Source organism: Lethenteron reissneri, chromosome 40 (genome assembly GCF_015708825.2).
Source record: "Lethenteron reissneri isolate LAM-NWPU_2019-01 chromosome 40, ASM1570882v1, whole genome shotgun sequence".
Classification (NCBI taxonomy): Eukaryota; Metazoa; Chordata; class Hyperoartia; order Petromyzontiformes; family Petromyzontidae; genus Lethenteron; species Lethenteron reissneri.
In genome coordinates this window covers 3,200,733-3,228,418 of record NC_083818.1, presented here as the reverse complement: position 1 = coordinate 3,228,418, position 27,686 = coordinate 3,200,733, and the positions used below count along the sequence as shown (strand labels likewise).

The following is a 27,686-nucleotide window of genomic DNA, read 5'->3' as shown; positions in this document are numbered from 1 at the left end:
GTTTTGTTGCCAGATGAAGGGTAAAAAAACAATTATCATATTTTGCTACTGGCAAAGGAGGTCCCAATGGTGTTACGAACAGACCTCAAGGAACTTCAACTCGTTGGTAAGTCGAGGGAGTCCCTGTATTCTGAATGTGTGTTGACTTCACTCCCACCTAGTGGCGAGCAGCGGTTATTGCTGCTGTTTCTGTTAAAGGCGGCCGGGCGTGGTGCTGGCCACCCACCCCCTCGTTTGCCAAAGTTCCCGGCCTTCATCGGTGCTGCTCCTCGCTAACAGCACTTGCCCCAACAGTCTGTTAAGGCTATACGGGGGATCGTTGTCTTTGTTGCTGTTGTTAAAGGGAGTGGTGCTGGGCACCCACCCTCTCGTGTGCCACAGTTCCGGCCTTCATAAGTTCTGCTACTTGCTACAGACTCAGTTATACGGTGGTTCTTTGTTATTGTCATATGTTTGTGCGTGGATGTGCGCACTTGTGTGTGTGTGTGACAATTTTATTTTTAGTCATTTATTTTGGGGAGCGGTGGCGCAGTGGTTACCGCACTGTTGTATGAACCCGGCGACCCGAGTTTCGTTTCCCGTTTACGACCAATAACATCGGTGACGATTATCCGAAACCGGTCTTGGGCCTCCCCTAGGTCGACTCGGCCTCAACTGACGACCTCTTGCGCGGTGTGTAGTGAACATCAGCACTGGGGAGACAAAGGCGGCCGGGCGTGGTGCTAACCAACCACCCACCCCCTCGTGTACCGTGCCGGCCTTCGTAGGTGCTACTCGCCAGCAGCACTTGCCCCAACAGTCTGCTGAGGCTACACGGGGGTGCTTTGCCTTTGTTGTCGCCCCGCCCATGACAGGAGGCGGCCATTTTTTCCCTCGCGAATGGCCCCGTACCGCGACCGCGGCGCTGTTTTGCCATGACCACTCGACATCCCTACCGCGTGTGCGGCGTGGGTCGCGCGACCTGGCACGGCCTCGTCGCCGCCTCCCTACCAGAGCTGCGGCAGAAAGGTGCGAGGGAGGACGTGAGGGAGACGCGGGCGTGCGCGGGGAAATGGGGTAGACGCGGGCGAGGCCGAGGTGGGAGCCTGCCTTGCCTGAGGCGCACCCCGAGTTTGTGGGGGGTGACCCCGCAGCGAGGGGCAGCGGAGGCCGCTCGCGGTATGTCGAGTTTTGACTATCGCGGTTCTCGGTCTTCGGGACCAGAGCCCTTGAACATCCGAAGTTCAAATCCCGCGTACTTGACGCCGCTTTTCATCGGGCGCCAGGGCGATTTAATGCTCGCTTGGGTTTGCAGATTCCGTGTCATTTTGTTGTGGGAGTTCGACATTGCGGAAGTGGGTCGACTCTAATCTATTAGACGACCCTTGTTCCGTCTTAGGCCGATAAAAAAGGTGTCTGTTTTATCGACCCTTGGAGGGAGGGATGATGGGTTGAGTCAACCCCCATCCGACGTGAAGTTCCGATTACCAACGGCTCGCTCCCCCCGCTGGGCCGGCGAGGTGGCGGAGGGCTCGACGAGGGGAATGTTGCGCTAGACTCGTGTTCTTCACTAAGGTTCAGAGGTGAGGGGCACTTTCGCCTGTGTTGAGGACCGCCACATCGCCTGCAAGGGGTGCTTTTCACATTGTGTATTGTCTGGGGCCGCACTAAAGGCCCCACAAAGAGGTTGCCAGTGGCCCTCGGGCCTTGCAATGAAGAGAACGGCTCTTAAAGAGTTTCGCTTAAGCAACTCTTCGTCTTCCCAGGGTGTCCAGGGAAGGTCCAGTTTATTATTGTATCAGAATCCATAAAGGTTTTTTGGGTTAGAACGCGTAAATACGTGTCGTTAAAACACGCCAACACCCGACACGGCCAACTAGTAAGGGTTGTCACGTAAACATAACATATTCTTGGTTCTTTAGGTAAAGTCACGTAGATGGAAAAAAAAGATGGAGAAAAAATAAATGTAATAAATTGAAAATAATAAAAGCAAAAAAACAATAAGAATTCAAATAGTAAATTAAAAATAAATTGAAAATAATGAAAGCAAAAAACCCACGACGTTTCGATCGCAACACATGCGGTCTTCATCAGGCGGAGAGAAATAACCAATAATATGAATTCCTGCAGTCGCGAAAGTTTTAAGTCAAAAAAAAACATCGCTTTCGACATTTCAGTACCTCAGAAATAATAATATTTAAAATTACTTTTAAAAAAAGCACGCTTTAATGAAATGTACCGTACTAGTAATGGCAGAACTCCACGACTCCAGCGTGGACAATTAGACCAAAGGCGAAACATAACATATAAAAAATATTGTTGAATTTTTTTCTTTTTAAAGATAGAATATAGTATTGTCATCAGTATGACATACGTATACCAAGTTTGCAGTCGATACGACATTGGGAAGTGGGTTAAAATTGAGTTACAAGTTTTGAGGATACAACAGAGTGAGGTTATCAAAAGCATGTAAAAGAATGCTTTAAACTGTTTTTGATTTTTTTCACGATAGAATATTGTCTTGTCATCAGTATAACATAAGTATACCAAGTTTTCAGTCGATAGCACATTGGGAAGTGGGTAAAAATTGAGTTAGAAGATTATTAGAGGATACGACAACAGACAGGGTGAGTTAAGTAAAAGCGTGTAATGATAATAAAAAAGCCTGGCCCGGCCGCATCCTATTTTTTTGCGCGCTGGCATTCCAGGTATGCCGCTTTCTTGGAAGGTTTTGGCGTGCGTGCCCTTGAGCGAAACCGCCCGTCTGCCCTGGTTACGCGGTTTCCATGAAAAACAACAGGTTAACTTAGGCCGGGCGGCGGTGGCTACACTGCCGCACTTTGACCTGTAATCCAGCACGGTGGAGGCAGCGGCCAGGGTTGATGGATCGCACGCAGAGATGTCGTGAAACGCCCTTCCCCATAACCCCGGGGCTTAGCAGGAGAACGTGGACTCGACCTGTTCCGTCTGCATGGGATAGAGCGTTGCCCCCTCGCACGTGTGAGTTTTCTCCCAGGTGCTCCGATTTCCTCCCATACGTACACTCATTAAGTGGCTGATAACACCTTAATATATCGAGGACCACAGAGCTTGGATCTTTGTTGGTGCCAACTCACCGTCTGGCTGCTGCTTTTCCCGCCTGTTTGTGGTTCCTCCTCACACCTCTGAGTCAATCTCTCCCTCTCTCTGTGTTCGAGAGAGCACAAACACTGTGCGGCAGGGAATAAGAGTTGAAATTATGAACGTTCAATTAATTCCGAGGCAGGCCACACGATTCTAGGTGTCGAGGTCGTTCTCACCCATCGACAAAGCCAGTACCTGTGGACGGGCGCCGCGGTGGCGAGATGTGAACTACCTCACCTGGTATACAGGAGGTCGTGGGCCGAAAGGCATGCTGAGGTCTTCGTCCGGCAGTTGATTGACAATTATTATTTTTTATTCTGATTTATTAATCATCATATTAGAGGGCTATGTTTAAGCCAAATCATCTTTTTCTTTCATCTATTTGTCAACTCAACCAATCAACAACAACATCATCCATCTGGGGTTGGTATCCAGATATGCGCCACAGTGGTGAGATGTTAACCACCCCGGCTGGTATACAAGAGGTCGTGGGTTCAATCCCGACCCTGACGCCTGCATATTTGGAGTTTGCATGTGTCTCTCTGTGGTTGCGTGGATTTTTCTCCGGGTCCTCCAGTTTTTGCCTCCACGTTTAGAATGAACGCCACGCGTGGAACAGGGGATCGGTAACCTGTGGCTCCAGAGCCGCATGCGGCACTCTAAGGACTACTTCGTGACACGTTTCTATTAAGGACCACCGTCTTGTATTCGCGTGCATTTAAAATATTGAGTTTATACAGAATTTGAACAAAAAGGCTCTTGTTATTTTGGTTGCCTACCCCCTGTTTGGAGTATTAGGCAGCTGCTATAAATGTCCACGCGATGATAAGCCACTTCGTTGAGTTGTCATTAGTGGCCAGGTCGTTTCTGAAAAAGAGCAATATAGTTCAGTGGGCCTTACCTGCTAAAATTTTAAAAATGTTTAGCTTCGTTTTTAGGTACCTCCTGATTAACAGTATATGGAGAAAAGTTTGCAGAAGTTTTGTCATGGATTATGCTGATTCCTACCACAGACATGTGGAATTTCCACTCCCGTCTCAAGAGCATCAATGCAGATGAGAGCTGCCTGGTGACAATTCAATCATATGAAAGTTACGATGGTTATACTGACAATAGTATAAAAGCCATTTTCATCATGTAAGTGATGTAAAATTACTTTTATTTATCAAAATTAATACATTCCAGATATTCTCTACCAGTGGATGAAGGCCTCCCTCCCCATGCCATGTCGATCATGGGGGGTTTATTTGACCATACTTCACCGCATTGGTCAGTACGTGTTGGTGAATGGGGAGTGGCGGACGGCAGGACCGATGTCAGCCATGGCCGGGAATCGAACTCGGGTGGTCGGGTTCAAAGGGCAGCATCGCTAAGCAATGTAGACAAACTGCTCTGTCGACATTTTTTTTATCATTTCACACCCTTGATAATGTATGTGTCACGATAACTACGGCAAAATAAAAACAATCGCGTGAACTAACGTGGATGCAAGTACATGACGAGTACAACAAATCACCAAAGTGCATTGCAACAGGAAATTATAAATATTACTGCTTGTGACAAATTATTCTCGAGCCAATTAACAATATATATTTTTGTTGTTGTTGGCAGATGTCACAAGAATGTTTGACGTTGAACTAATAATGATTTAATCTTGATTTGAAGCTTTCGTTACTGCAGGAATCCATACTCTTTGGTTCTTTTGGTAAAGTCACGTCGGTAGGTATTTTTTATTTTATTTTTTCTACCTACGTAACTTTACCGAAAGAACCAAAGAGTAATTATGATTTCTGTTTTTCCTCTTCTGTTCTTGGTCTCTAAAAGACAAAACGCTACCGAGTTCCACGGGATGACAATTCCGGTGGCCTCGTGCCACAGAGCCGTGTTTCGTCTCTCGCTCTCTCCTCTGCGTGTTGCGTGCATGAGTCATGATCCAAGACTCGCATCACACGGCACGATATCTCATTTCTTCACCGCTACGGGGGTTGCGGGGGTTGACGTGTGTCCCCACCCCGTCCTAGCTTTCCCGATTTGCTGAACCAATGTTGCTGAAATGATGGACTCTCAGCAAGCCGTGTGGCCAATGGGATGTGTAAAAAAAAAAGTTTGTTTAAAGTTGAGGGAAAGATACATCCGTTGATTTACTTTGTTATTCACGGCGATGACTTTCATTATTGTATTCTGGCTTTCCCAGGATCGTCCTCGGTTTTTTAGACAGCTCCTTATAAAGCTGCACGTCGTCCCAGGGCATTAAAAGTCGTGGGTTTTCGTCAGAAAATTTCCTGCTCAAAGACAATGCCTCTTTCTGTCTCTGTCTCTCCACATAGTTCTCTCCCCTCTCACGACATCGCGAGATAGTACAGTTTTCTTCTCGTTCCCGCGATTAGTCCCGGATGTTTTGTCTCTCAAGAGGTGGCAACTCTCCTAACTCCCTAACAGCCTGCAGCCACGCGGTCCCCCCTAACCACCGCCGCCACCACCACCCACAACAACAAACCATCACCTGCCCTGCAACCCACACAAACGTCACCACTGCACGCTGTCACTGCACGCGGAGGTGGCAGCGGCGGCGAGGACTCTCGGACGAGTGAGTGAGTCACTGTGTGACTGTGCGCGAGAGATCACCCTCGCCCCAAAAAGGCGTAATCGGGAATCGGTTGTCGATGCCCCGGGGGTTATTGCTAAATTTGAACGCCCCCCGCTGTGGCAATGTTCGTCATAGACACGCGGACTCTGACAATGATAACGAAGCAAACAAAACGCTGAACCTATTTTAACTCCCCCCCCCCCCCCTAGGTAAGGCTCACTGAGCCGACAGCTATTTTTTTCAAAAGCGAACTGGCCACAAATAATAGCTCCAACGAAGTAGCATATCATGTGGAAATGTATAGCAGCCGAATACTCTAAATGCGTGATGTTGATTCTAAATGCGGAGGGGGAACAACCGGAGGACCCGGAGAAAAATCCATGTGACCACGGGGAGAGGCATTCAAACTCCCAATATACAGCTGGCGTCAGGGTCAGGATCGAACCCACGACCTCCTGCATACCAGGCGAGAAAGTTAACATCTCGCCAACGTGGCACCTCTGAGCAGTGTACGGTACGCATACCAGAGGCATGCAGAAAGGGGGTGCAAGATTGTAAATGCACCGAGAGAAAGGGAGGGGGACACGTGGGTTGGGGGACATACGCAAAAGCCTTAAAGAGACATCGTTTTGACCGTCGAAAGGAATTAAAGTAGGCATGGGCAAGGCGAATCGTCAGAAGGGATGGATGATGGTCGGTGAATACGACTCGTGACGGGAGTGACAGCCGAAGAAGGGAACGTGAAACCACGGGTTCGTCACCCGCAAAGAGATGGAACTGCGAGATCATTCCCGCGCACAGGAGCCTCGATAGATGGCCGCATTGCGAGACAGTGAGAGATGGCGACGGTTCTATTTGTATTTATTTCACAAGCGACCTGGCCACATGATTGCTCAACAATGTGACCTATCACGTGGCATTTTATATCAGCCAAAATGTGGAGGAAAACACCAGAGGACCCGGAGAAAAATCCACGCGACCACAGAGAGAGAGAGAGAGACATGGTGAGGGCTTCATCCAGCAGCGGATACATCATACTCTTAGTTTTTTCGGTAAAGTCACGTAGGTAAAAAAAAATTAATTAAAATTAATAAAAATTAAAATCACGACGTTTCGGAGGCAACACAAGTCTCCGTCATCAGGTGGGACCGTCACAGGCTTGTTGCGTCCGAAACGTCGTGATTTTTATTTTATTTTTATTAATTTTTATTTAATCTTTTTTGCCTACGTGACTTTACCGAAAGAACTAAGAGTATGAATCCTTGAAGTCACGAAAGCTTCAAATCTAGAATGGATACATCATGGCCGAGGACGACGATACTTTGGAAGAGATCATGCTAAAAGGGGCGGCGCTTACAGTAGCATCGTCACTCTACTTAATTGAGAATCGTGGGTTGAAGCACCACAATCTTTTTTCATGTGACGTAGTTAACGCGTAATACCGCGAGTAATATTAAAGTGATATTAGTGAGAGTATCATTATCAGCCGTTCGTCACTCCACTGCTGGCTGCACGAAGGCCACGCTGTGGCTGTCATGCGGGGTTGTTTGGCCACGATACCACGGTATTATCCCCAAATACACTCGTAATTGTCACGCGGCATTCTAATTCACTTCTAAATATATGATCGCTTTTAAGTGGGATTTATCTAGGAGTGAAGACGCTGGGTGGGGGAAGTGTAGGACTGTCACACCCAGCAAGCCAAACTAGCTGCCCACAGGATGATACCCCCCCTCTCCACCCCCACCCCTCCCCTCGCCCTCCCTCCCTTCGTCCCCACCCTCCTCTCGTTTCCCTCCTCCCCTCGTCCCCTTCACCCCCTCACCGCGACCCCTCCCTCTCCCTTCGTCTCCCCCTCCTCCCCTCGTTTTTCCCCTCCCCTCGTTTCCACCTCCTCCCCACCCCCTCTCGTGCCCCCTATTTTCCACCCCCACCTTCACCCCTTGTTTCCTTCCTCGTCCCCTTCACCCCCTCCCCTCGCCCCTCCCCTCCTCCGAGGCGACACGAACCGGCAAAACTCGCCGGTTTACCTTGTTTGTTCTGCCACTGGCGCCTTGCAAAGGGTTCTGGGGTCACGTGAGTCTGCGGTAGGGAAACGCCAAAGTCCTGAACGCCTCAAATCATTCAATTGTCGCTCGCGCGGAGTGGAATCTACAACGTGCCACGCATAGCGTTGCCCAGACGTGACATTTGGTCAACACTGAAGATCTGTTTTGTTTTGTACCATGGTTGTGGCAACGTCACTTGTCAAGATGATCTATGATGAAAATAGTAGTTCATCATTTATTTTGTTATTAAGGAAAATCGAGCATGTGTTTCGGGGGGGGTGGGGGGATACATTCCTCCGAGAGTAGGTTTATGTACTGTCTCTAATAAGTTCGGCTTCTGTTCGAACAAACCCAACGTTTGATCCATTCAGCCGTATTCACGATAATGTGGAATTTACAGAGTGGTCTAGATGTATTGTGACCGCCCCACCCCCAAATAAATTAACCTCGAACATTTTTTTTCCCTTTTGCTTATTAATTTCAATTTTCGCACCAATTTGTATGCAAAAATGTAACGTTTTAGAAAATAAAATAAAAGCCACGATATCTGGACCACCCTGGACAATGCACTTCCACGGTCGATGGAATCAGCACCAGGTCTGTTATCAAACCCGTGCAGTAAACCACTGCTATGAATATTCTTAGGTTTTTTCGGTAAAGTCACGTAGGTAAAAAATTAAAATTAATATAAGTAATTAAATTTTTTTACCTACGTGACTTTACCGAAAAAACCTAAGAATATGAATCCTTGCAGTCACGAAACCTTCAAATCTACCACTGCTATGAGGTTCAACGTAACACCGGTACCAGATCTCGGTGCAAATCAATACCTGCCACCCGGGCCACAGACTCAATGCATCGACTGTCCAGGTCAAACCCGGTCACGTGGCAACCCTAACTCCACATGGGGAACAAAGGAAGTACTGTATATGTGTGTAGTGAAACATTGCGTAATGACACCATGAATTTCAGACGCTGTCGCCTCGACAGACCTGGTTTTCACCTGAGGACGGCTGCTTGCGTTGTGGCCGAAACGTCGTGAGAATTGTTTTATTATGTTTTATTTTTATTATTTTATTACTTCCCTTCTACGTGACTTTACCGAAAGAACCAAGAAGATGACACCATGAATGTCATATAATAACTAGCTGTACTACTTCGCCCGGGACTTGGATTCACCACACCCGGCCGCCTTTGTCTCCCCAGTGGCGATGTTCACACCACAACAGTTACTTGTTTGAGGCTGAGTCGACCTAGGGGAGCCCAGGACCGGTTCAAATAATCGTCACTGGTGGTGGCCGTGAGCGGGAATCGAACTCGGGTGGCCGGGTTGATAGCGCAGCGCGCTAACCGCGACACTGTGTTACGCTTCCACATGTGCGGGTCACGTGACAGATTTGACGTCACAGCTCACTTGGCGTGCAAAAAATATATGCATTATTGAGCTCCCCCCCCCCCCCCCAAAAAAAATTGTATTTTTATAATTTTGCATGGTGTACAGTCTGTAAAGTACCCACCATGGCAAATTTGCAGTTTGTTGCATGTTCGGAAGTACGCTAAACATTTTGAACAGACACACATATTCACAACTTTGCCCTTTATATATATGGAGATAGCAATAATCATTGTCTGAAGTTGTTGACCATATTACCCAGCATGTGCGTGATCCTGTCTCTGGAGAGTTCTTCATCCAGCAGTGGAATGATCATGGCTGGTGATGAATAAACAGCAGGATTATGCATCACGGGGATGGAAAGGCATTACCGTATTCTCCAGATTATAGGATGCACTCCCACCCACCCACCCCCCTGTATTTTAAAACAAAAGTCGGGTGTGTATCGTGTATTCTAGAGAATACGGTAATAATTTGAAAGTCCGATGCGGTTGAAAGACATCATCGATGCGAAACAGTGAGTCATAGGCAGAAGAGAAAGGCTTTGAGTCTGCACTTGCATCGATAAGCAATTTTTATTTTACCAGGTAAGGCTCGCTGAGCTATATAGCTATTTTTTTTTAGAAGCGACCTGGCCACAAATGACAGCTAAAAGAAGTGGCTTATCGTGTGGAAATTTATAGCAGCCAAATACTCTAAACGTACGTTTCTAAATGTAGAGGGAAAAACCGGATGACCCGGAAAAAAATCCACGCGACCACGGGAAGAGAGACACGCAAACTCCAAATATACAGCAGCAGCAGCTGTCAGAGTTGGGATCGAACCCACGACGTCCTGTATACCAGGCGAGGTAGTTAACAGCTCGCCCACCGACGTACCTGAATTGCAGCAGGGAGCCAGCAGCACGGACATCTGGGCAGAGTGGGGGAAGAGGTGGCATTCCAAACATTTGGAACAGCAACAAGAAAAGAAACGCTTAGGTTATTTTCCATATGAGAAGCCACTTCGTTGATTTATAACACTGGACAACACACTTTTTCTGGCATAAGATATTCCAACGGTGTGAAGGTAATTTTGGGGTGCTGATTCCAAATCTGGCATCAGTTTTTGTCTATCACATCATTTTGAGATATCAAATATTGCATTTTCAATAAAAACTGCAGAAGAAAAATATTAAATGTGGATATTTACATAAAATGATATTATAAACACACTATCCTAAAAATACAGCACCATATTTGAACACTAAAACAACTTACAATCATAAGTGACAGAGTTAAATTCGGGTAAAATCAATTAAAATGGGGTATGCCGATAGCATAAAAATGAGATGTGATAGAGCAAATCTGAGATCAGATTTGGAATCAGCACCCTGAAATTGGTCTAAAACAGCTGACCAGTGTAATTTGTGGCCAGGTCGTCTAAAAAAACACAATAATCTAATAGCTCAGTGGGCTTCACCTGGTAAGATACAATAAATAGTTTAGTTCAATTTTATTTGTAAATAAATATTTCGAGTGATTTATTTACCTTTCCTACACTTTGCACTCCACTCGTCTTTTTATATTGGTTTGTCATTGTAACTTGTCGACCCGCCCCTGCTGGACACCTGTAAACAAAAAGAGCGTCATAGCTCATCGGATTCCTCCAGCGTTAATAAATATTCTGATTGTGAAATAAAAAAAATAGCGCACCCCCTCCTCCGCCGGGGTTCCATGCCTTGTCAGCATTACCACGTGCATCGCTTTTTAAAATCCTTTATATTAAGTTCGCTTGCTTGCTTGCGCGCTTATGATCGTGCAAATCTTTCGGTCGTTTTTTAACCCACTTCCCGTGATCCAATTGAGCTGACATTTTGCACACAGACTCGTTGTGCGTGACAATTTCTTTTCGTGAAAATTTTTTTCCAAAATTTTACACTTTTTAGGTAAATTTTTTTTATATTTAATTACCAATTTCTTAATGGTGGCAGGCAATCATCTGACCCATAGGTGGCAGCCATCTCAAGCCAGAGGACGAGAGGACTCTAGCCGCCACGCATATAAAGGATGTATAGTGAAAAACTTTGTTTTTACGGGTTAATTTTTTACATTTAAATAAGTAATATTTTAAAAAACACGCTTTTATGAAATGTACTAGTAATGGCAGAACTCCACACCTCCAGGAAGTGGCCCCGAAGCTTGCCACAACGTAAGGGGCCGTGGTGATTTACAGCCAACGTCAGTTGACCGTGGACAATTAGACCCAAGCCGAAACATAACATATAAAAAATGTTTCAAAATATATACATTTTTTATGATAGAATATAGTATTGTTATCAGTATGACATAAGTATACCAAGTTGGCAGTCGATACCACATTGGGAAGTGGGATAAAATTGAGTTACAAGATTTGAGGATACAACAACGACAACAGATAGATTGAGTTAATAAAAAGCATGTAATATAAAGGAAACGCGACATGCCCATTCGTCACTAGTGCAGCACTAACCGGTGTGTTGGAGAACCAAGCCACAACATTTACAATCTGATTCATAATATCGGTTTTTGGGTCAGATCGCATTATTTATAAATGTGTCGTAACCCTCCACCACCCGACACGGCCAAACAGTAAAATATGTGGCACGTTTTTCAAAGGACAAAATAATTCAACTTGAAAAACGTGACACATTTTTACTGTTTGGCCGTGTCGGGTGGTGGAGGGTTACGACACATTTATAAATAACGCGATCTGACCCAAAAACCTATATTATGAATAATATTGGTCGCAAAAGCCTCCGTGTTAAATTTACAATCTGAGTACGACGTTTCGCCAGTAATTACAACTAGCTTCATCAGGCGACAGCCATATTTGTTCCTTATATAGAGGCGTAGATGTGGTGACCACGCTTCTGCGCTCTTGCGCAAAGTGGGGGGGGAGAGGATTACTGAGTCAACGTACTGACTGCATTATGCGAGCCCTTTGATCTTGTCCTTCCTGTCTATTGTGTGTATTAAAGTAGCCGTACCAACGGTAATCCCTATTTAAGGATGCTGCCCTTTAAAGGCGTGCATTTAAATAATGTGTTATTTGATGATTCGTAGCTGTCTGAACGGTTAAAATTATTTTTATTTCAATTTAGATAGATTCTCTAATTAGTCTTGGCCAGTAGTAGCTAGTTTTGCATACAACTTCAACATTATAATAATCAATTGAGTGTCCTTGTTTGCACGCGTTTTTCTGCTACTGCTGACAGTTGCATTTGGGAGAATTTAATATTTCTGTAATGCTCTTTTAGTCTCGTGCTGATCATCGTCCTGTTTACCCAACATAACATTTTCTACACTGCAGTGAATCCTTTACAGACCACCTGTTGATAGCTTCGGTAATACATCCTATGTCCCAGATATTAATTTCTGTATTTTATGTTTTGTTTTTCCAAACATCTTGGTTGTTTATGAGTTTCGATGCTCGTATTATTTGATTTGGTTTTGGCATTGTCGATTTGTGCATCATTGTAACCGTTCATTTGCAGCGATTCTTTAACATGTTGAATTTCACTTCTCAGACTGTCACCATCTGACATTTTCTTAGCTTGATTAATGAGCGTCCTGATGAGAGCAGATTTCTGTGGGGGGTGATGGTGTGACTCTGCATTCAGATAGGCATCTGTATGCGTTTTCTTTTGGTAAACACCGAGTTATTTTATCATTTCGACCCCGTCCGAGCAGAAAGTCAGCTTCCACTTCCTTGGTGAACTGGATGGATGGGTTTTGCGAGTTGAGATCATTTAAAAATGTGTTCAGTGCATATTTGCCGTGTGGCCAGACCACCAATGTGTCATCCACATATCTAAACCAAGCAGATGGTTTTAGTGTGCTTGAAGCTTTACTTTTGTTTCAAATCTTCCATGTACAAATTCGCTATCACAGGAGACAAAAGAGGAGAGCCCACCTTTCCACAAGAAGTAGGTGTGCTTTAGACAGTGTTGAGCTAGTATTGGGAAATCTTTGGCTAAACCTTTGTTCGTTACCAGTGTCGAGTAATTTAATTGACTCGTTGACCAGAACCCTCATGAACAGAGAAATCACGGTTAAGCTTGATATCTTAAATTTTATTTACGAGATGTTCAGAGATTTTGATGAACTAAGAGTTCCTATCGATGTAGGGCTGTATTTGTTTCGTTACGTATTGTGCCAATTTGTACGTGGCAGAGCCTATTGTACTAACTATCAGTCTTAATGACCCATCAGGTTTGTGAATTTTTGGTAGCCCATAAAGTCTTGGTGGCTTTGATGGCCTTGGTTTGATCAGGTATTGCTCTTCGTTGGGAATTGATGACTTGGCAATGATTGCCGTTTTTTTTCGTTCCAAGGTGCTGGTTGTGTCTCGTTAAATTTAACGGTAGGCACCCTCATCGAGTAAATCTTTGATTTTATTATCATAGCCCTCACGGGGGCGTCACAACAGTCGATCGGCCCTCATCAGCAGCAAGTATTTGGATATCTTTATTTGCTTTCAATTATCCTGAGGCTTTTGCTTCACTGAAGTTAATATTTGTTTTTGGCAATTTGCTGTTCTCAATAATTTTGGCAACCTCGTGCCTTGTCATCTCAGCTTGTTTGTGGGGCAGAGGTCACAACCGGGTACCCGATACCCGTACCCTACCCGATACCCGGCTGGGTACGGGTACCCGTTTGTGACCCTGGTGCGGCCGGGTACGGGTAGGCCGTGAGTCACTGGTGAGTCACCGTTTGTCACTCATTTCCCAACGTCTTGTCTCTTCTCACAATTCAAGTTCCTAGAATCAACCCACCCGCGCCTGCAACATGGCTTCATCCCAGAGGTCGCAATCAGGTACCCGATACCCTTACCCTACCCGTACCCGGCCGGGTATCGGGTAGGGTACGGGTACGGCCGGGTACGGGTACCCGTTTGCGACCCTGGTGCGGCTGGGTACGGGTAAGGAATCAAAACCCGTTTGCGACCTCTGTTGTGGGGGAGGTGTCTAACTGCTGATTCTACTTCAGCAATGATCTCATCGACAGGGATTGTACGTGGGGCAACAGCAAAGTTAAGACCTTTAGACAGGACTGAAACCATATCGCTGGATAATTCAACGTTAGTCATGTTTCTTTCGGAAATAATAAAATAATATAAATATATAGAAAGTTATTTATATTATTTTATTATTTCCCTTCTACGTGACTTTACCGAAAGAACCAAGAATATTAATCCCTGCAGTCACGAAAGCCTTAAATCAAAAGTTAGTCATGTTGATAACCGTTTTGTTTATAAAATGTTCATTTTTAGGTAGTTTAGCAAATTTGGTTATTTGGGTAGTGTTAGTTTTGTTAAATACATTATCAGCTGATTGCTGTGTAATCAGAATAACTGCAATTTATTTAGACTGGAAGAATCCGATGAGCTATGAAGCAAATTATTGGAAAGCTAAGCAAGTCACTAAATCTAAAACAAATATATAAGTACAAATTGCATCAATTACTGCCGATTTCTCAACATCAAATGCAAGCTTGGGCAAGACAACAACAGCCCCAGACCACACCAAGACAATACACAGTCCCTCAATAAAATTGCACATTTAATTGAACAAATCACATTCGCAATTATGCCTGTGTCCAGCAGTAATTTTCTGCTTCAGAATATTTTTTGATAGAAGATTTAAGATGTTAAGGGAGGAAACGAGGTTGTTCCAATCGTTGGCGCTGCAACGGCAAAGGCTTTGTCACCTATTTCAATTCTCTTTCTTGGGATAGTTAAAAGCCATTATAGATATTAGGTTTCTTGAGTTTGACAATGGGATTAACGAATTATAGCTAAGTGCAGCGCAGATTTGCCAATAAGGATTTTACTGATGAACAGGACCCAAAATAGATTTCTTCTAGTTTTTTAAGTAGAGGTCAATGGTGGGTCCTGTATGGTACATGCAGTGCAAATTAAAGAGCGGAGTGATAAAGTGAGTTTAGTCTGTTCAGTGATTCATTATCAACTTATCTGTAAGCAGCGTTACAGTTTAACCAAGGTGAGAGCTCTTCAGAGGCCAGGATAGCCTCGTTTTGCAATAGTGAACTGGGTTACCAACATTGTTCGCTTTTTACAGCCTGGCAGTGGCACGCTAAGTGCACCTTTTGAGGCTACTGGACAGTTGGAGGTAGTCGCCATTCAGCAAGCTGGCACAGGTGGAGCATCTGCTTGTCATCTCGGTCAACCCGTGACACCTAGGTCTGTACCATGACCTATCAGTGAGCCTTTGAGACATAAGTTGGTCTCAAGGTGCGCCCGGCCTGACACAAGCACCACGGTGATGTCACTGTCACTTAGTGGCGACCGCCAATTGTTGTGTGTCTCCCCACAAGGCTGCGTGAAGCTGTCTCTGAATGCGGCTCCGGACAAGGTGGAGGTGGTGCTGGAGGAGGATGGCACCATCGTCGATGATGATGACTACCTGCAGCTGCTGGACAAGAACTCGCGCCTCATGCTGTTGCAGCCGGGAGAGCGATGGGACCAGCCCCGTGAGTAGCAGCAGCAATAACACAATTATAGCGCACAGAGGGCACGACGCATCACGCAGAGCTGGTGAAACGATGGGACCCGCCTCCTGAACCACATCAACCACAAAAACAACACAAGCACTGCCACACTGCAGGTCACAACTACACACTCACCCACTCGCTCATGCACTCACCCACTCGCCACAATACACTTCTCTTAACGCTTTCTCGATCGCCCTGCTCCACTCTGGAATTCCCTCCCCCATCGTCTCTTTTTTTCCCTCCATAGTTTACATGACCAATAACCTTGCCCGATTTAATAGAGCCATTAACTCTTACCTATTGAAAAATGTCATGGTGTTTATGTGTGGCGCTGGCCATTTGACATTATAGGCCTTGGACTTGCACTCGGCAACTTTATAAGTAAAAAAAACAACCTTTGTTACCCCCCTGTGACCCCTGCAGGTGTGGACGACGAGGTGGAGACGGATGGGAGGCCGCTATCCCAGAGCGAAGAGGTGGCCCGGATGCTGCACAGGGACCTCGGACTCATCATCAACCTATCCGACTTGCAGCTGCGCGTACGTGCTCACCCACGCACGCTGATGGAGATCGCCTCGGTTTTAGATTAGGGCCCGGTGTCAAGATCGGCCTCTGTGAAGGAGGTTCGGGAACGATGCTGTGGGGGAGTTGGAGGCAGTCACCCTCCAGCAACAACAGAGGGCAGAGGAGCAATGCTCACAACAATGAACAGAGCACCAGGTGGCTAAAGTGCAGACAGTTATCACCTAACAAGGCACATGTGCCGTGGTGATGTCACCACCACTTATTGGTGAACAAAGGTTGTTATGTTATGTGTATGCGTGCATCCATTGTGTGTGTTTTGACTGATGTGTGCGCACGCTGTGTATGTGTGTACTATGTCTGTGCGTGTTGTGTGCGTCCCTATGTGCTTTGTGTGTGTCCTGTTCGTGCTATGTGTGCATGTACTACGTATGTGTGCGTTTTGTGTCCCATATGTGCTGTGTGTCCTGTGCGTGCTACGTGTGTGCCTTGTATGCGTGCCGTGCGCATGCTGCTTGCTTGTCTATCTCTGGTTTTGGTGTGTAACTTGCAAAGTGCACTCGCCTCAATAGCCTGCTAAAGCCTACACGGGGGGATCTTTGTGTTCGGACCCAGGCGGTGGCGGAGGAGCAACCGGCGGTGCTCGCACGCTGGCTGGGCGGCGAGGAGGCCGCCGAACTCGTGTCCGGGGCATGCGGCCGCGTCCTGGACAGCCGCCAGCAGCTCCGAGACGTCCACTCCTTCGTCGCCCTGTACCGCCGCGCCGAGGACCACGACCGCCAACTCCGCGGGGACTGCTCCCGGGAGGTTGCCGCCGACGACGACGTCACGGACGGCCGCTCCCCCCACCCTCCGCCCGTCGTCGACCCGGGCCCCGCCGTGGGCGACCGCCGGCCGGAGCTTCGGCCGTCGGCCACCCTCGACGCGGCGCTGCTGGGTCAGCTCGCGGGCGTCCTGACCGCGGAGCTGGGCCTCTCCACGGAGCAGCTGGAGCGCGTGACGGAGGCCGGGCCGGCTGCCGTGGGCCGCGGCCTCGGCGTGAGCACACAGGACGCTCTCCCCATCGTGCGAGCCTGCCAGCGCGAGAGGGAGTCACGCTGCCAGCAGCTGCTTCACCTTGGCCACGTCAGGAGGAGCAACCCGGGCCCTGTCAAACCGGGCCCCGTCGACCCGGGCCCCGTCGACCCAGGCCCCGTCGACCCGGGCGTCCCCACGTCGCGTTCGTCCATAGACGTCAAGGACAACCGGCCCCCTCCCTTGGTGGCGCTGCTGGACCGGCTTGTGGACCGCCGAACCACAGAGCCGGGCCTCTCCATGAACGAGCTGAGGCGCGTGATGAGGGCCAAGAATGCCACCGTGGCCCGCCACCTCGGCGTGACCAATGAGAACGCTCGCAGCATCATGCGGGCCTGCATGAGAGAGAAGAATTCACGCCACCAGCGGCTGCATTGCCTCGAGCACATCAGGAGCAACCCAAGCCCTGTCGACCCGGGCCCCGTCGACCCGGGCCCCGTCGACTCTGCATCGTGTTCGTCCGTAAACGTCGAGTCCGACTGGTGGCGAAGGCTTCGACCATCAGGCCCCCTCACCGTGGCGCTGCTGGGCCGGCTTGTGGACCACCGACCTACGGAGCCGGGCCTCTCCATGGTGGAGCTGGAACAAGTGATTGAAGCCAGGGTGGCCGCCATGGCCCACGGTCTCTGCGTGAGCGAGTCAGATGCTGATAACGTCATAAAGACCTGCCAGCACGAGATGGATTCGCGCTGTGAGCGGATGCCCCTCCTCAACGACAGCAGGTTGAGCAACCCGAAACTTTCTCACCGTTCAGTGCCCCTGGAGCCGGACGCGAAGAGCGGCCTGCGAGTGCGCAAGCGTAGGCGGGTGATGGACCAAGGCAGCAGCGGGCGGCCGGGAGAGCAGCAGAAGGAGCAAGAGGAGGAGGGCCCGGACTGTGAAGAAGTGAAACCGAAAATGCTCTCGTTATCATCAGCAACAGCAGCATCAGCTGATGCTGTTGTTGCCGATTCTCCTCCTGATTTGCTCAAGACCATGCAACCGATGGTGCCTTGAATTCTTCTCGCTCTTGACTGTGGCAGGATCTCTCTGTGTGAGTAGCGTGCGTTCCTGTTCCGTTCATGATGAGAGTTCGCTGCTGCTGCTGCAGTCCCCTTATCCCTCCCGTGACGGCGGTGCATGGAGGTCTCGAAGGAGGTCTCTCCTCCACCGCCTCGTCGCCCTGTCCGTTCGGGACCCTGTTCCGAACGGATGACAGACTGTTGGGGAAAGAGCTGTTAGTTGGAAGAGCCTATGAAGGCCGACAGGGCACATGAGGGGTTGGATGGCCAGCACCACGCCTGACCACCTTTGTCTCCTACATGGCGGTGTTTACACACCATGCCAAGTACTCATTTGAGGCCGAGTAGACCTAGGGGATGCCCAGGACCGGTTCAGATAATTGTTACTGCTGTTGGCCAGCGCACCAACTGTGACACTCTCGCTCTAAATACAAACATCCCCCGTTTAGCCTTAACAAACTGTTGGGACAAGTTTTGTTAGCAAACATCACCTATTAAGGCCGGCACAGCATACACATGGGGTGGGCGGCCAGCACTGCGCCCGGCCGCCTTTGTATAACCAGTGCTGATAATTAACACACTGCACCAGGTACTTATTTAAGGCCGAGTCGACCTAGGGCAGGCCCAGAACTGGTTTAGATATAATCGATGATGTCCTTGAGCGGGAATCGAACCCTAGTCACTGGGTTTGTCGCGCAATGCGCTAACCACTGCGTTTCCGCTCCTCACACACGCAGACACGCGCGTGCCATGTAACCAGTCAACTTCCCAATGCGGGGAAACCACCAATTGGTCGATGACACAGCAAGACTCACTGCCTGCTGATCCTAGGAAAAGGAGACTGGGCGAGGATTTTTTTTATGTTAAACCAGTGCAATGCTAATAATCTGCGGGTCTACACACCCGCGATGGTGGTTTCGTATTGGTCATTAGCCAGCAGGCAAAAGCCAACGTCTCGTTGCACCTCGACTCCTGCATGACGATGTTGACGCACCGCACCAAGTACCCGGGCCCCGTCGACCCGGGCCCGGCTTGCTCCTCCTGACGTGCTCGAGGCCAAGCAGCCGCTGGTGGCGTGAAGGCCTCTCGCTCGGGCAGCCTCGCGTGACCCATTATTTTCGGAGCTAGATTTTAATGGGTTCTGGGACATGGGGCCGCCTGTGTGTGGTGTGTTGTGGGGGGCACGGTGCTTCTATGTGGTATAGGGTGGGGGGGGCACAGGGTGTCTTGTGGGGGGTACAGCTTTGTGTTGTGGGGGGGGGCACAGGGTGACTGTAATGGCTTTGTAGTTCAACCACTCAACCACAAACCCAGCCACCCCCAGTTGGATTTGGTGTTGTAGCTTGACTTTGGCGCTGAACAGCGACATGTTACCGGATCCTGGACCCTCCGCTATGTCGAGTTGGCCTTGATTGAGTTCCTGGAGTGGCCAGTGAATAATCAGCACACAGACACCGGACTCAAGCGACGTGCCGACCTCCTGCTGTGTCCGTTGGGCTGTGTTCGGGTTCTCATGAAAGCAGCAGAGGGCAAACATTGCAAGGGCTTTCATTTTGACACGGGTAAAATCAAGGCAGCGCCCGCTTGGACAATTGTTGACAGCGCCGGTTGGGGGTCGTCCATAAATGACGTCACGCGATTTTGGACGATTTTTGACCTCCCCCCCCCTCGTCACACGGCGTCACAAAAAGTCAGACCCCCCCTCAAATATGACGTCACAAAGCTCTGCACCCCCCCCCAAACCATATTTCCATTTTGAAAATAAAACATGCTTCAAATCGCTTTAAACTACTGTCATTTTAGTGCCTATTTAATGTGGCGCTGCACTCTGATGTTGGAGAAAACATTTATTAAAAAGTCTATTTTATTAAGTAGAACGTGTTGTCTATATTTATTTAAAGTTGCGCATTTTGATGTGATGTCATATTTCTCAAACACCCCCCCGTCACACATCGTCACAAATGTCTGACCCCCCCCCCCAGGTGCGTGACGTCATTTATGGACGGTCCCTTGGGGCCGCTTTAATGCTTGTGGCGCCTTCACCCTCGTCGTGGGAGGGGGGAGGGAAGGGTTGGGGGGGGGTAACGAGTTTAAAACCTAACCATAATAATGCCCCATCCCCTCTGCCTCTTCACCGGCGTCTCTGTTTTGAGGGCTATTGCACCAAAAAACGCCCCCGATTTAAATGTTTGTCCCTTTAAAGGCCGCTCGTGTTCTTGCCCGACGGCTTTGAGCTCCGTTGTTGTTTGTGCTCGGCTGCATTGGGGGGATCGCCCTCCTGGAGGGCCGATTGACCGGGGCAGTGGGAGAGATGAGATGGTACCAACTCCAAAGCTCGCTCGGACACCCACCTATCGTCCTATCCTTTAGCTCATCCCCTCTTTCTATTCTCCTGCCACACTCGCTCAACAACAGCAGCCGCCGTTCACCACTCAGTGGCGGTGACGCAACACGGTGCTCGTGCCATTCTAAGTGCTCCTTGAGGCCACGTGAAGTGTTGGAAGACCCGCTGGCGGGAGGTGACGAAAAAAACCCAGGCGCTACCTACTCGCCCACCCGCTCACTCACCCACTCACTTCACTCACCCACTCACCCACCCACTCACTCACCCACCCACCCGCTCACTCACCTGCTCACTCACCCGCTCACCCACCCACCTCACCCACTCACCTCACCCAACCCACTCACCCGCTCACCCGCTCACTCACCCACTCACTTCACCCACCCGCTCATCCACCCGCTCACTCACCCGCTCACCCACCCACTCACCCCACTCACCCACCCACCCACTCACCTCACCCACTCACCTCACTCACCCACCCACTCACCTCACCCACTCACCTCACTCACTCACCCACCCGCTCACCCACCCGCTCACCCACCCGCTCACTATCCTGCCAATATTCTTGATCTTGCTGCAACCGCAGCGCGAGGATGCGGGAGACATTTGAGGACGGCCGTTGGTCTCACCTTGGCCACACCGAGGTCACAGCGAGGTCACAATCACCGCGTCACGTGATGAGCCTCTATGGGGGGGAAGGCGCCCGTCATGCCACGGGAACCGAACGGGTCGAGGAGAAATCACGACTCGAGACACCGAGGGGGTTTATTCCCATTCATTTGAACACTGGCCGTTAAAATATTTCAAATTGTTAATTCTTTCCGTTGAATATTTTGATTATCATTCCTATGGATTGTTTCGTCTTTTCAAAACGCGATCGAGACATCTTAAAACATAATTTGGAGGGGGGAGGGGGGGAAACAACAACTGACGAACATTCAAAGATTACGCCGCGTGATGGTTGAAAAGAAAAGTCCTGACATTGATTTCAAAAGAGAATTGACGCATCGTGCATTCACATCAACCATGGAAATCTTTGGAAATTTGAACGTATTGACGCTACACCGGCAGTGCGAGGTCCAAAAATAAAATAATCTAATGTTTTTTTTATCGTAATTTATTTTCACGCGATTCAAAAACCCGGTAAGAAAACTTTTCTGGGGTTGGTGGTGGTGGTGCTTCAACATTTGTTCTAGTCATGTCGAAGCAGTCGGAAGACGGAACGTTTGATGCGTGAGCGGCTGAACACGAAGCTTCACAGTCTGTTGCCGTTTAGCAGCAGCAGCAGCACCCAGCCTGACGACGATTGGCTGCTCGGTGTTCCAAAAGCAGGATTTGACTCGTGCCCAAGACTCGGTCGGGACGGTCTCTCGATCCATTCCCGGAATGATCCCTTGGCGGACGTTTGGCTGCTCAAGATTACGTCTCGTGGTGGTGTTGCCACCACCGCCGCGTGCTCGAGTGAAGGGGAAAGCGGCTGTTCAATCCAAGTGGCAACTTCCCATGGAGAGTCCTGCAGCTCGCTCGAGGGGGGGGGGGGGGGGCAGCTCCTTACTATTAAAGTTCCTTCCCTCTATTACTGCTAACCCTACTCCCTCCCTTTGATGCTGCTAATCCTGCATATTGCATAATGCACGGGCATAATGACTTTGAAAACCCCCCCCCCCACCTACGCATTCCACAAGTAGTGACTAATCCCATATCTGCATTTCCCATAAATATGCTACATTTCTCTTGATATGCTAATTCATTTGTCAAGGCGCCCCTTCCCCCCTCCAACCCAGCTTAAATATACGCTGCCAAGCCGGGTGGTGCCCATCCAGATGCTGTCTTTCAGACAGCCCTGTTCTTCACCTGAGGACGGCTGCTTGCGTTGTGGCCGAAACGTGAGAATTATTTTATTATGTTTTATTTTTTTATTATTTCCCTTCTACGTGACTTTACCGAAAGAACCAAGAAGAGGCAGCGACATCGTCACGCTCTTTCACAAGGCACCGGTGTACCGCCAATACGCCCACGTTTGTAAAAAAAAAACAAGTGCGATAATCCTGTGTGATTTGTTGAAATGAATTCAGTTGAGTATCCGGCTGCTTCCAACATCTGGCGGTCCCCGGGTCGATCCGGCAAAACCGCTCCAAAGGCTGTAACCCAGTCCGGCGATCGGCAGCACCGTGTCGCGTGACAGTAAAACGTCGCTCTGCTTGATTTCAGTGTTAAATAAATACGGCACATTTGACACTGCATACAACTTAAACAATGAAAATACCGCGCGTATGTACATCTTACATTATTAATAATTACAGTGAAAAAATATATAGATACAGTGGTATCTGGTGAAAAGTGCGTGAAATTCACGGGTCTTAAAGGCAGAATCAGTCCGGCAATTGTTTCAACAACGTGCTTTGACAAGAGCGGAGCACGTACATAACCCCGTGTGGAGTCTTCCGAGATTGTGGTGGTAACATAATCTACTTTAAATAATGATTACTAGCTATTATCTGGCGTTTTTGAAAATCTGGCTGGATAATCGATGATCTCCTGCACAACCCTCTGTGTCCTGACTTTTGGGCTACCCCAAATATGAACGGACTAACACGCGAGGATGTTGCTGCTGTTCGTGAGTCATCCGGAGGTGCCTTCCACACGTGTCTAAACTAACACTAAACAACTGTTTCATTTGACAAGCTAAGGTCCCACTGAGCTACAGTGAGGGGAAAAACGTATTTGATCCCCTGCTGATTTTGTACGTTTGCCCACTGAAAAAGAAATTATCAGCCTATCATTTTAATAGTAGGTTTATTTGAACAGTGAGAGACAGAATAACATGGTCCCAGCTGCCTTGAGATCATTGACAATATCCTCCCGTGTAGTTCTGGGCTAATTCCTCACCGTTCTCATGATCATTGCAACTCCATGAGGTGAGATCTTGCATGGAGCCCCAGGCCGAGGGAGATTGACAGTTCTTTTGTATTTCTTCCATTTGTGAATAATCGCACCAACTGTTGTCACCTTCTCACCAAGCTGCTTGGCGATGGTCTTGTAGCCCATTCCAGCCTTGTGTAGGTCTACAATCTTGTCCCTGACATCTTTGGTCTTGGCCATGGTGGTTGAATCTGATTGATTGATTGCTTCTGTGAACAGGTGTCTTTTATACAGGTAACAAGCTGAGATTAGGAGCACTCCCTTTAAGAGTGTGCTCCTAATCTCAGCTTATTACCTGTATAAAAGACACCTGGTAGCCAGAAATCTTTCTGATTGAGAGGGGGTCAAATACTTTTTTCCCTCATTAAAATGCAAATCAATTTATAACATTTTTGATTTTGTTGTTGTTATTCTGTCTCTCACTTCAAATAAACCTACCATTAAAATTATAAACTGATCATTTCTTTGTCAGTGGGCAAACGTACAAAATCAGCAGGGGATCAAATACTTTTATCCCTCACTGTATGTAGCTCTTTTACAGAAGCGACCTGGCCACAAATGATCGCTCATCGAAGGGGAGAACAGGCAAACTCCAAATATACAGGCGTCAGGGTCGGGATCGAACCCCATGACCTGTATACCTGAGGTCGCAAACGGATTTTGATTCCTTACCCGTACCCGTACCCGGCCGCACCAGGGTCTCAAATGGGTACCCGTACTTAGCCGGGTACGGGTAGCCGGGTATCGGGTAGGGTACGGGTATCGGGTACCCGATTGCGACCTCTGCTGTATACCAGGCGAGGTGGCTAACATCTCGCCACTGTGGTGGCCTAGATTACTGCAATATTAGAAATAAACACAATCAGCTCGAAAGAATTGAGTTTTCAATCTCGATTTAAAAGTGTTGCCTAATATCAGAAGGCAGAGCGGCGTTCCAGACGGCCGCAGAAACGCATCTGAAAGCGCGCGATGCGATCACCACCGTCTTGGTACCAATTGGAGGAGTACCGAGAAAGATGGGAAGACTGGGTTTTCTCCAACACCCATAAACAAGCTTGTTAATTCATTATGATACGTAGGAATGCAGAGCTTGGGCAACTACCTGGGGGTTGCTGCCTTGCATCCTGTGTCTGCTGGTTCCTGGGCAACCTTCACGGACAACCCATTCGCCTAAAATAAAGATTCTTCAATAAAAAAATATAGATATACATTTTCATATACACACATATATACATCCGTCCTTAAATACCTGTCAACCCCTTATCAGTGCCGACCTTATTACAGACTAACTCAGACCATATTGGTTACCCCCTGCCGTTATAAATCTACACGATCATCCTCCAAAGTCCCATCACAAGGGAGAAACACAAACAAATATACCTTTTTTTTGCCCGTATTGAAACGGCTGTACGCAGTATGATGGATCTGAAAACTCAATTTGCCTGTACAAGAATACAGGGTAGACCGTGTGGGTTGACAGGTTTGAGTTTGGGGCAGCAAGCCTGTTACCCATCTATCCCCCCCCCCCCCCCCCGCTTTTCATAACCGCTTTGGCTTGTGTTGACGGTGCGCACGTGCGTCACGGCGTGATGTATCGGTCCCGCACATTTCTCAATAATAAAAAAAACACTTTTTATTCTTCTTATAATTTACAACCAAAGGGAATCCTCGCTCAGCCCTGTGCGCGACCGTCCGCCGTGTGTGTGTGTTGCGAGGCGGCTCAGCGGTACGCCAAGGGCTGCATCTAGCCGTGCACCACCGTGTTGCCGTTCCCAACTTGGATGACGTTTGCTTGGAAGCGGTTGTTGGGTTCTGTTGGGAGCCACACCGGGAGGGGGGGGGGGGTGGGGGGAGGGTGTCAGGGTCACGGAGCGACGCGCGTGACGTCACGGGGGCCGGGGTGCTCCCGTCGCGACGTTCCCTTCAAGCCGGAGCGTCTCGCGGCCACGTCACCGGCGGGGCCCAGGGTCGAATCCCACAGAGCTGTGGGTAATTGTTGTTTTCTCTCTGCCACCGCCAGCAGGAAGGCTCGGTGCCAGTGCCACCGTCGAAACCTTGGCGAACCCCTTCGGCGGGGGGGGGGCGCCTCTCCGCACGACGACACACAAACTCCAAATAAACGGTGGGCGTCAGGGGCGGGATCGAATCCACGACCTCGTGCACACCAGGAGAGGTAGTTAACATCTCATAGCCATCGTGATGATGAGAGAGGGAGAAACCGCAAACTCCAAATATACAGCAGCAGGCGTCAGGGTTGGGATCGAACACACGACCTCCTGCACACCAGGCGAGGTAGTTAACATCTCCTAGCCACCGTGGCGCCCATTGACACACGATAAACGGCGTCACGGGATCATAAACGCCCGCTGTGACCTGCGGGGGCACTTGGGGGGGGGGGGGGCACGGGTTGGGGGGGCGGGACGGTTGGCATCGCTTCTGACCTTTGCGCTTGTAGCAATCAAAGCAGCAGGCGAAGATGACCGTGAAGAAGATGGCCACAGAGAGGGGCACGATCCAGTGCATGTGGCCGACCTCGACTGCTCCTACTCGGGTGGTGGTGGGGGGTGGTGGGGGGTGGTGGTGGGGGGGTTAGAGACGACGCGGCCAAGCCGCGGTGAGGATGCTAACCCGCTGCTATTGCTGCGTTGGCAGCGGTGAGAGAGAGCACAGTTCACGTCGTCGCCACGCAATAGCACCGACGTGCTGGCGTGCGTGGCCTCCAACACACACGTCAATATCTAACACATCAATGATTCACGTGCTATGGGAATGGCATCTCAGACAAAGATCCTCCCCCCGCGCCCTCCACCGCGCAGCATGAACAGAATGCGCTCGCCTCAACAGCCTCAACAGACTGTTGGGGCGAGCGCTGTGAGCGGGTAGCACCTACGAAGGTCGGCACGGCACACGGAGGGGTCGGTGTAGCCAGAACCTCCACGCATGACCGCCTTTGTCTCCGCAGCGGTGATGTTTACGCAACGCACCAGGTGCTCATTTGAGGCCGAGTCTACCTAGGCAAGACCCAGGACTGGTTCAGTGTTGGTGAGCGCACCGCTCCTCATGCGGTTAGCACGGTGTGCTCCCCGCGCACGGACACGGGGGGAGGGGTTTGTTTTCAGTGAGAGGGAGAAAATGCCCAAACCGTGGCTCCCACCACCACCACCACCACTCTCTCTCTTCAGGAGAGAGAGTGGTGGTGGTGGTGGTGGTACACTCGGATGTTTGGCTGGTTCCGTCTGAGAGTAAACACTTAAAGTGTTTTTGTTTTTAGCTTCTATTTATAGAAGAGACCTGGCCACCACAAATGATAGTTCAACCGAGTGACCTTTGACGGAACAATGTAAAGCAGCCAAATGACTCTAAACGCGTGACGTTGATTCTGAATGTCGGGGGGGACGGGGGGGGGGAACCGGATACAAATCTACGGGGAGAGAGACACCGCTAAACTCCAAGTGTACAACAGGCGTCAGGGGTCGGGGATCGAACCGACGACCTCCTGTATTAATTCTAGATTTGAAGCTTTCGTGACTGCAAGGATTCATATTCTTGGGTTTTTTCGGTAAAGTCACGTAGTCTTCTTGGTTCTTTCGGTAAAGTCACGTAGAAGGGAAGTAATAAAATAATAAAAATAAAACATAATAAAATAATATAAAATAATATGATATAATAATATAATATATTTTATTATGTTTAATTTTTATTATTTTATTACTTCCCTTCTACGTGACTTTACCGAAAGAACCAAAAAGATGAATCCCTGCAGTCACGAAAGCTTTAAATCCCAAAAAGAAGTCACGCAGGCAAAAAAAAAATTTAATTAATAAAAGTAAAATATAATTAAAAATACCAGGCGAGGTAGTTAACATCTCCTCGCCACCTTAACACCCCTCCCCCGCCCGCTGTACCCACCAGGCCGCTCGTCCTCTCTCGCGGGGTCCAGGCTGCGGTCCCCGCACTCGCTGTCGCGCGTGGCCGTGCCGTTGGCGATGGTCAGACGGCCGTCTCGGTCGCACCTGGGATGGGTGGGTGGTGGTGGGGGACAGTTGGGTGGGGGCCCGTGGGATTCGGGGGGGGGGGGTGTGACAAGAAGGACGCGACACTAAGAGGAGGACGACGAGGGAGGGAGGGGGAGGGAGGGAGAGGCCGGACCGCACCTGGGATGG

General features: G+C 49.0%; 2 protein-coding genes across 4 annotated transcripts in view; one reads left to right on the top strand and one right to left on the bottom strand.

The window, feature by feature from the left end:
- Window positions 1-525: 525 nt before the first annotated feature.
- DFFA (DNA fragmentation factor subunit alpha) lies at window positions 526-20,137 on the top strand. Of its 2 annotated transcripts, none has more exons than XM_061568058.1 (4): window positions 526-1,008; window positions 15,487-15,642; window positions 16,087-16,202; window positions 16,801-20,137. In XM_061568058.1, the coding sequence occupies exons 1-4, from the start codon at window positions 915-917 to the stop codon at window positions 18,253-18,255; spliced, it is 1,821 nt and encodes a 606-aa protein (XP_061424042.1). In that variant the 5' UTR covers window positions 526-914; the 3' UTR covers window positions 18,256-20,137. The 2 variants fall into 2 exon arrangements, with proteins under 2 accessions (XP_061424042.1, XP_061424043.1); XM_061568059.1 differs by lacking the exon at window positions 526-1,008 and adding an exon at window positions 1,015-1,562.
- A 1,211-nt stretch (window positions 20,138-21,348) lies between these two features.
- The window catches only part of LOC133352442 (tumor necrosis factor receptor superfamily member 5-like), a 25,892-nt gene continuing 19,554 nt past the window's right edge, over window positions 21,349-27,686 (bottom strand). For both annotated transcript variants that reach the window (XM_061568090.1, XM_061568089.1), the window contains 3 exons: window positions 27,433-27,536; window positions 25,965-26,066; window positions 21,349-25,335 (listed from right to left, as the gene is read on the bottom strand). In XM_061568090.1, the coding sequence (XP_061424074.1) occupies window positions 25,268-25,335; window positions 25,965-26,066; window positions 27,433-27,536 (274 nt within the window). In that variant the 3' untranslated portion in view covers window positions 21,349-25,267. The remainder of the gene's footprint in view (window positions 25,336-25,964; window positions 26,067-27,432; window positions 27,537-27,686) is intronic.

Coding starts and splice junctions, on each gene's coding strand:
- DFFA (XM_061568058.1), top strand. CDS start 915: ATGACCACTCGACATCCCTACCGCGTGTGCGGCGTGGGTCGCGCGACC. Junction 15,643..16,086: donor AGAGCGATGGGACCAGCCCC/GTGAGTAGCAGC, acceptor TGACCCCTGCAG/GTGTGGACGACGAGGTGGAG. Junction 16,203..16,800: donor TATCCGACTTGCAGCTGCGC/GTACGTGCTCAC, acceptor GTTCGGACCCAG/GCGGTGGCGGAGGAGCAACC.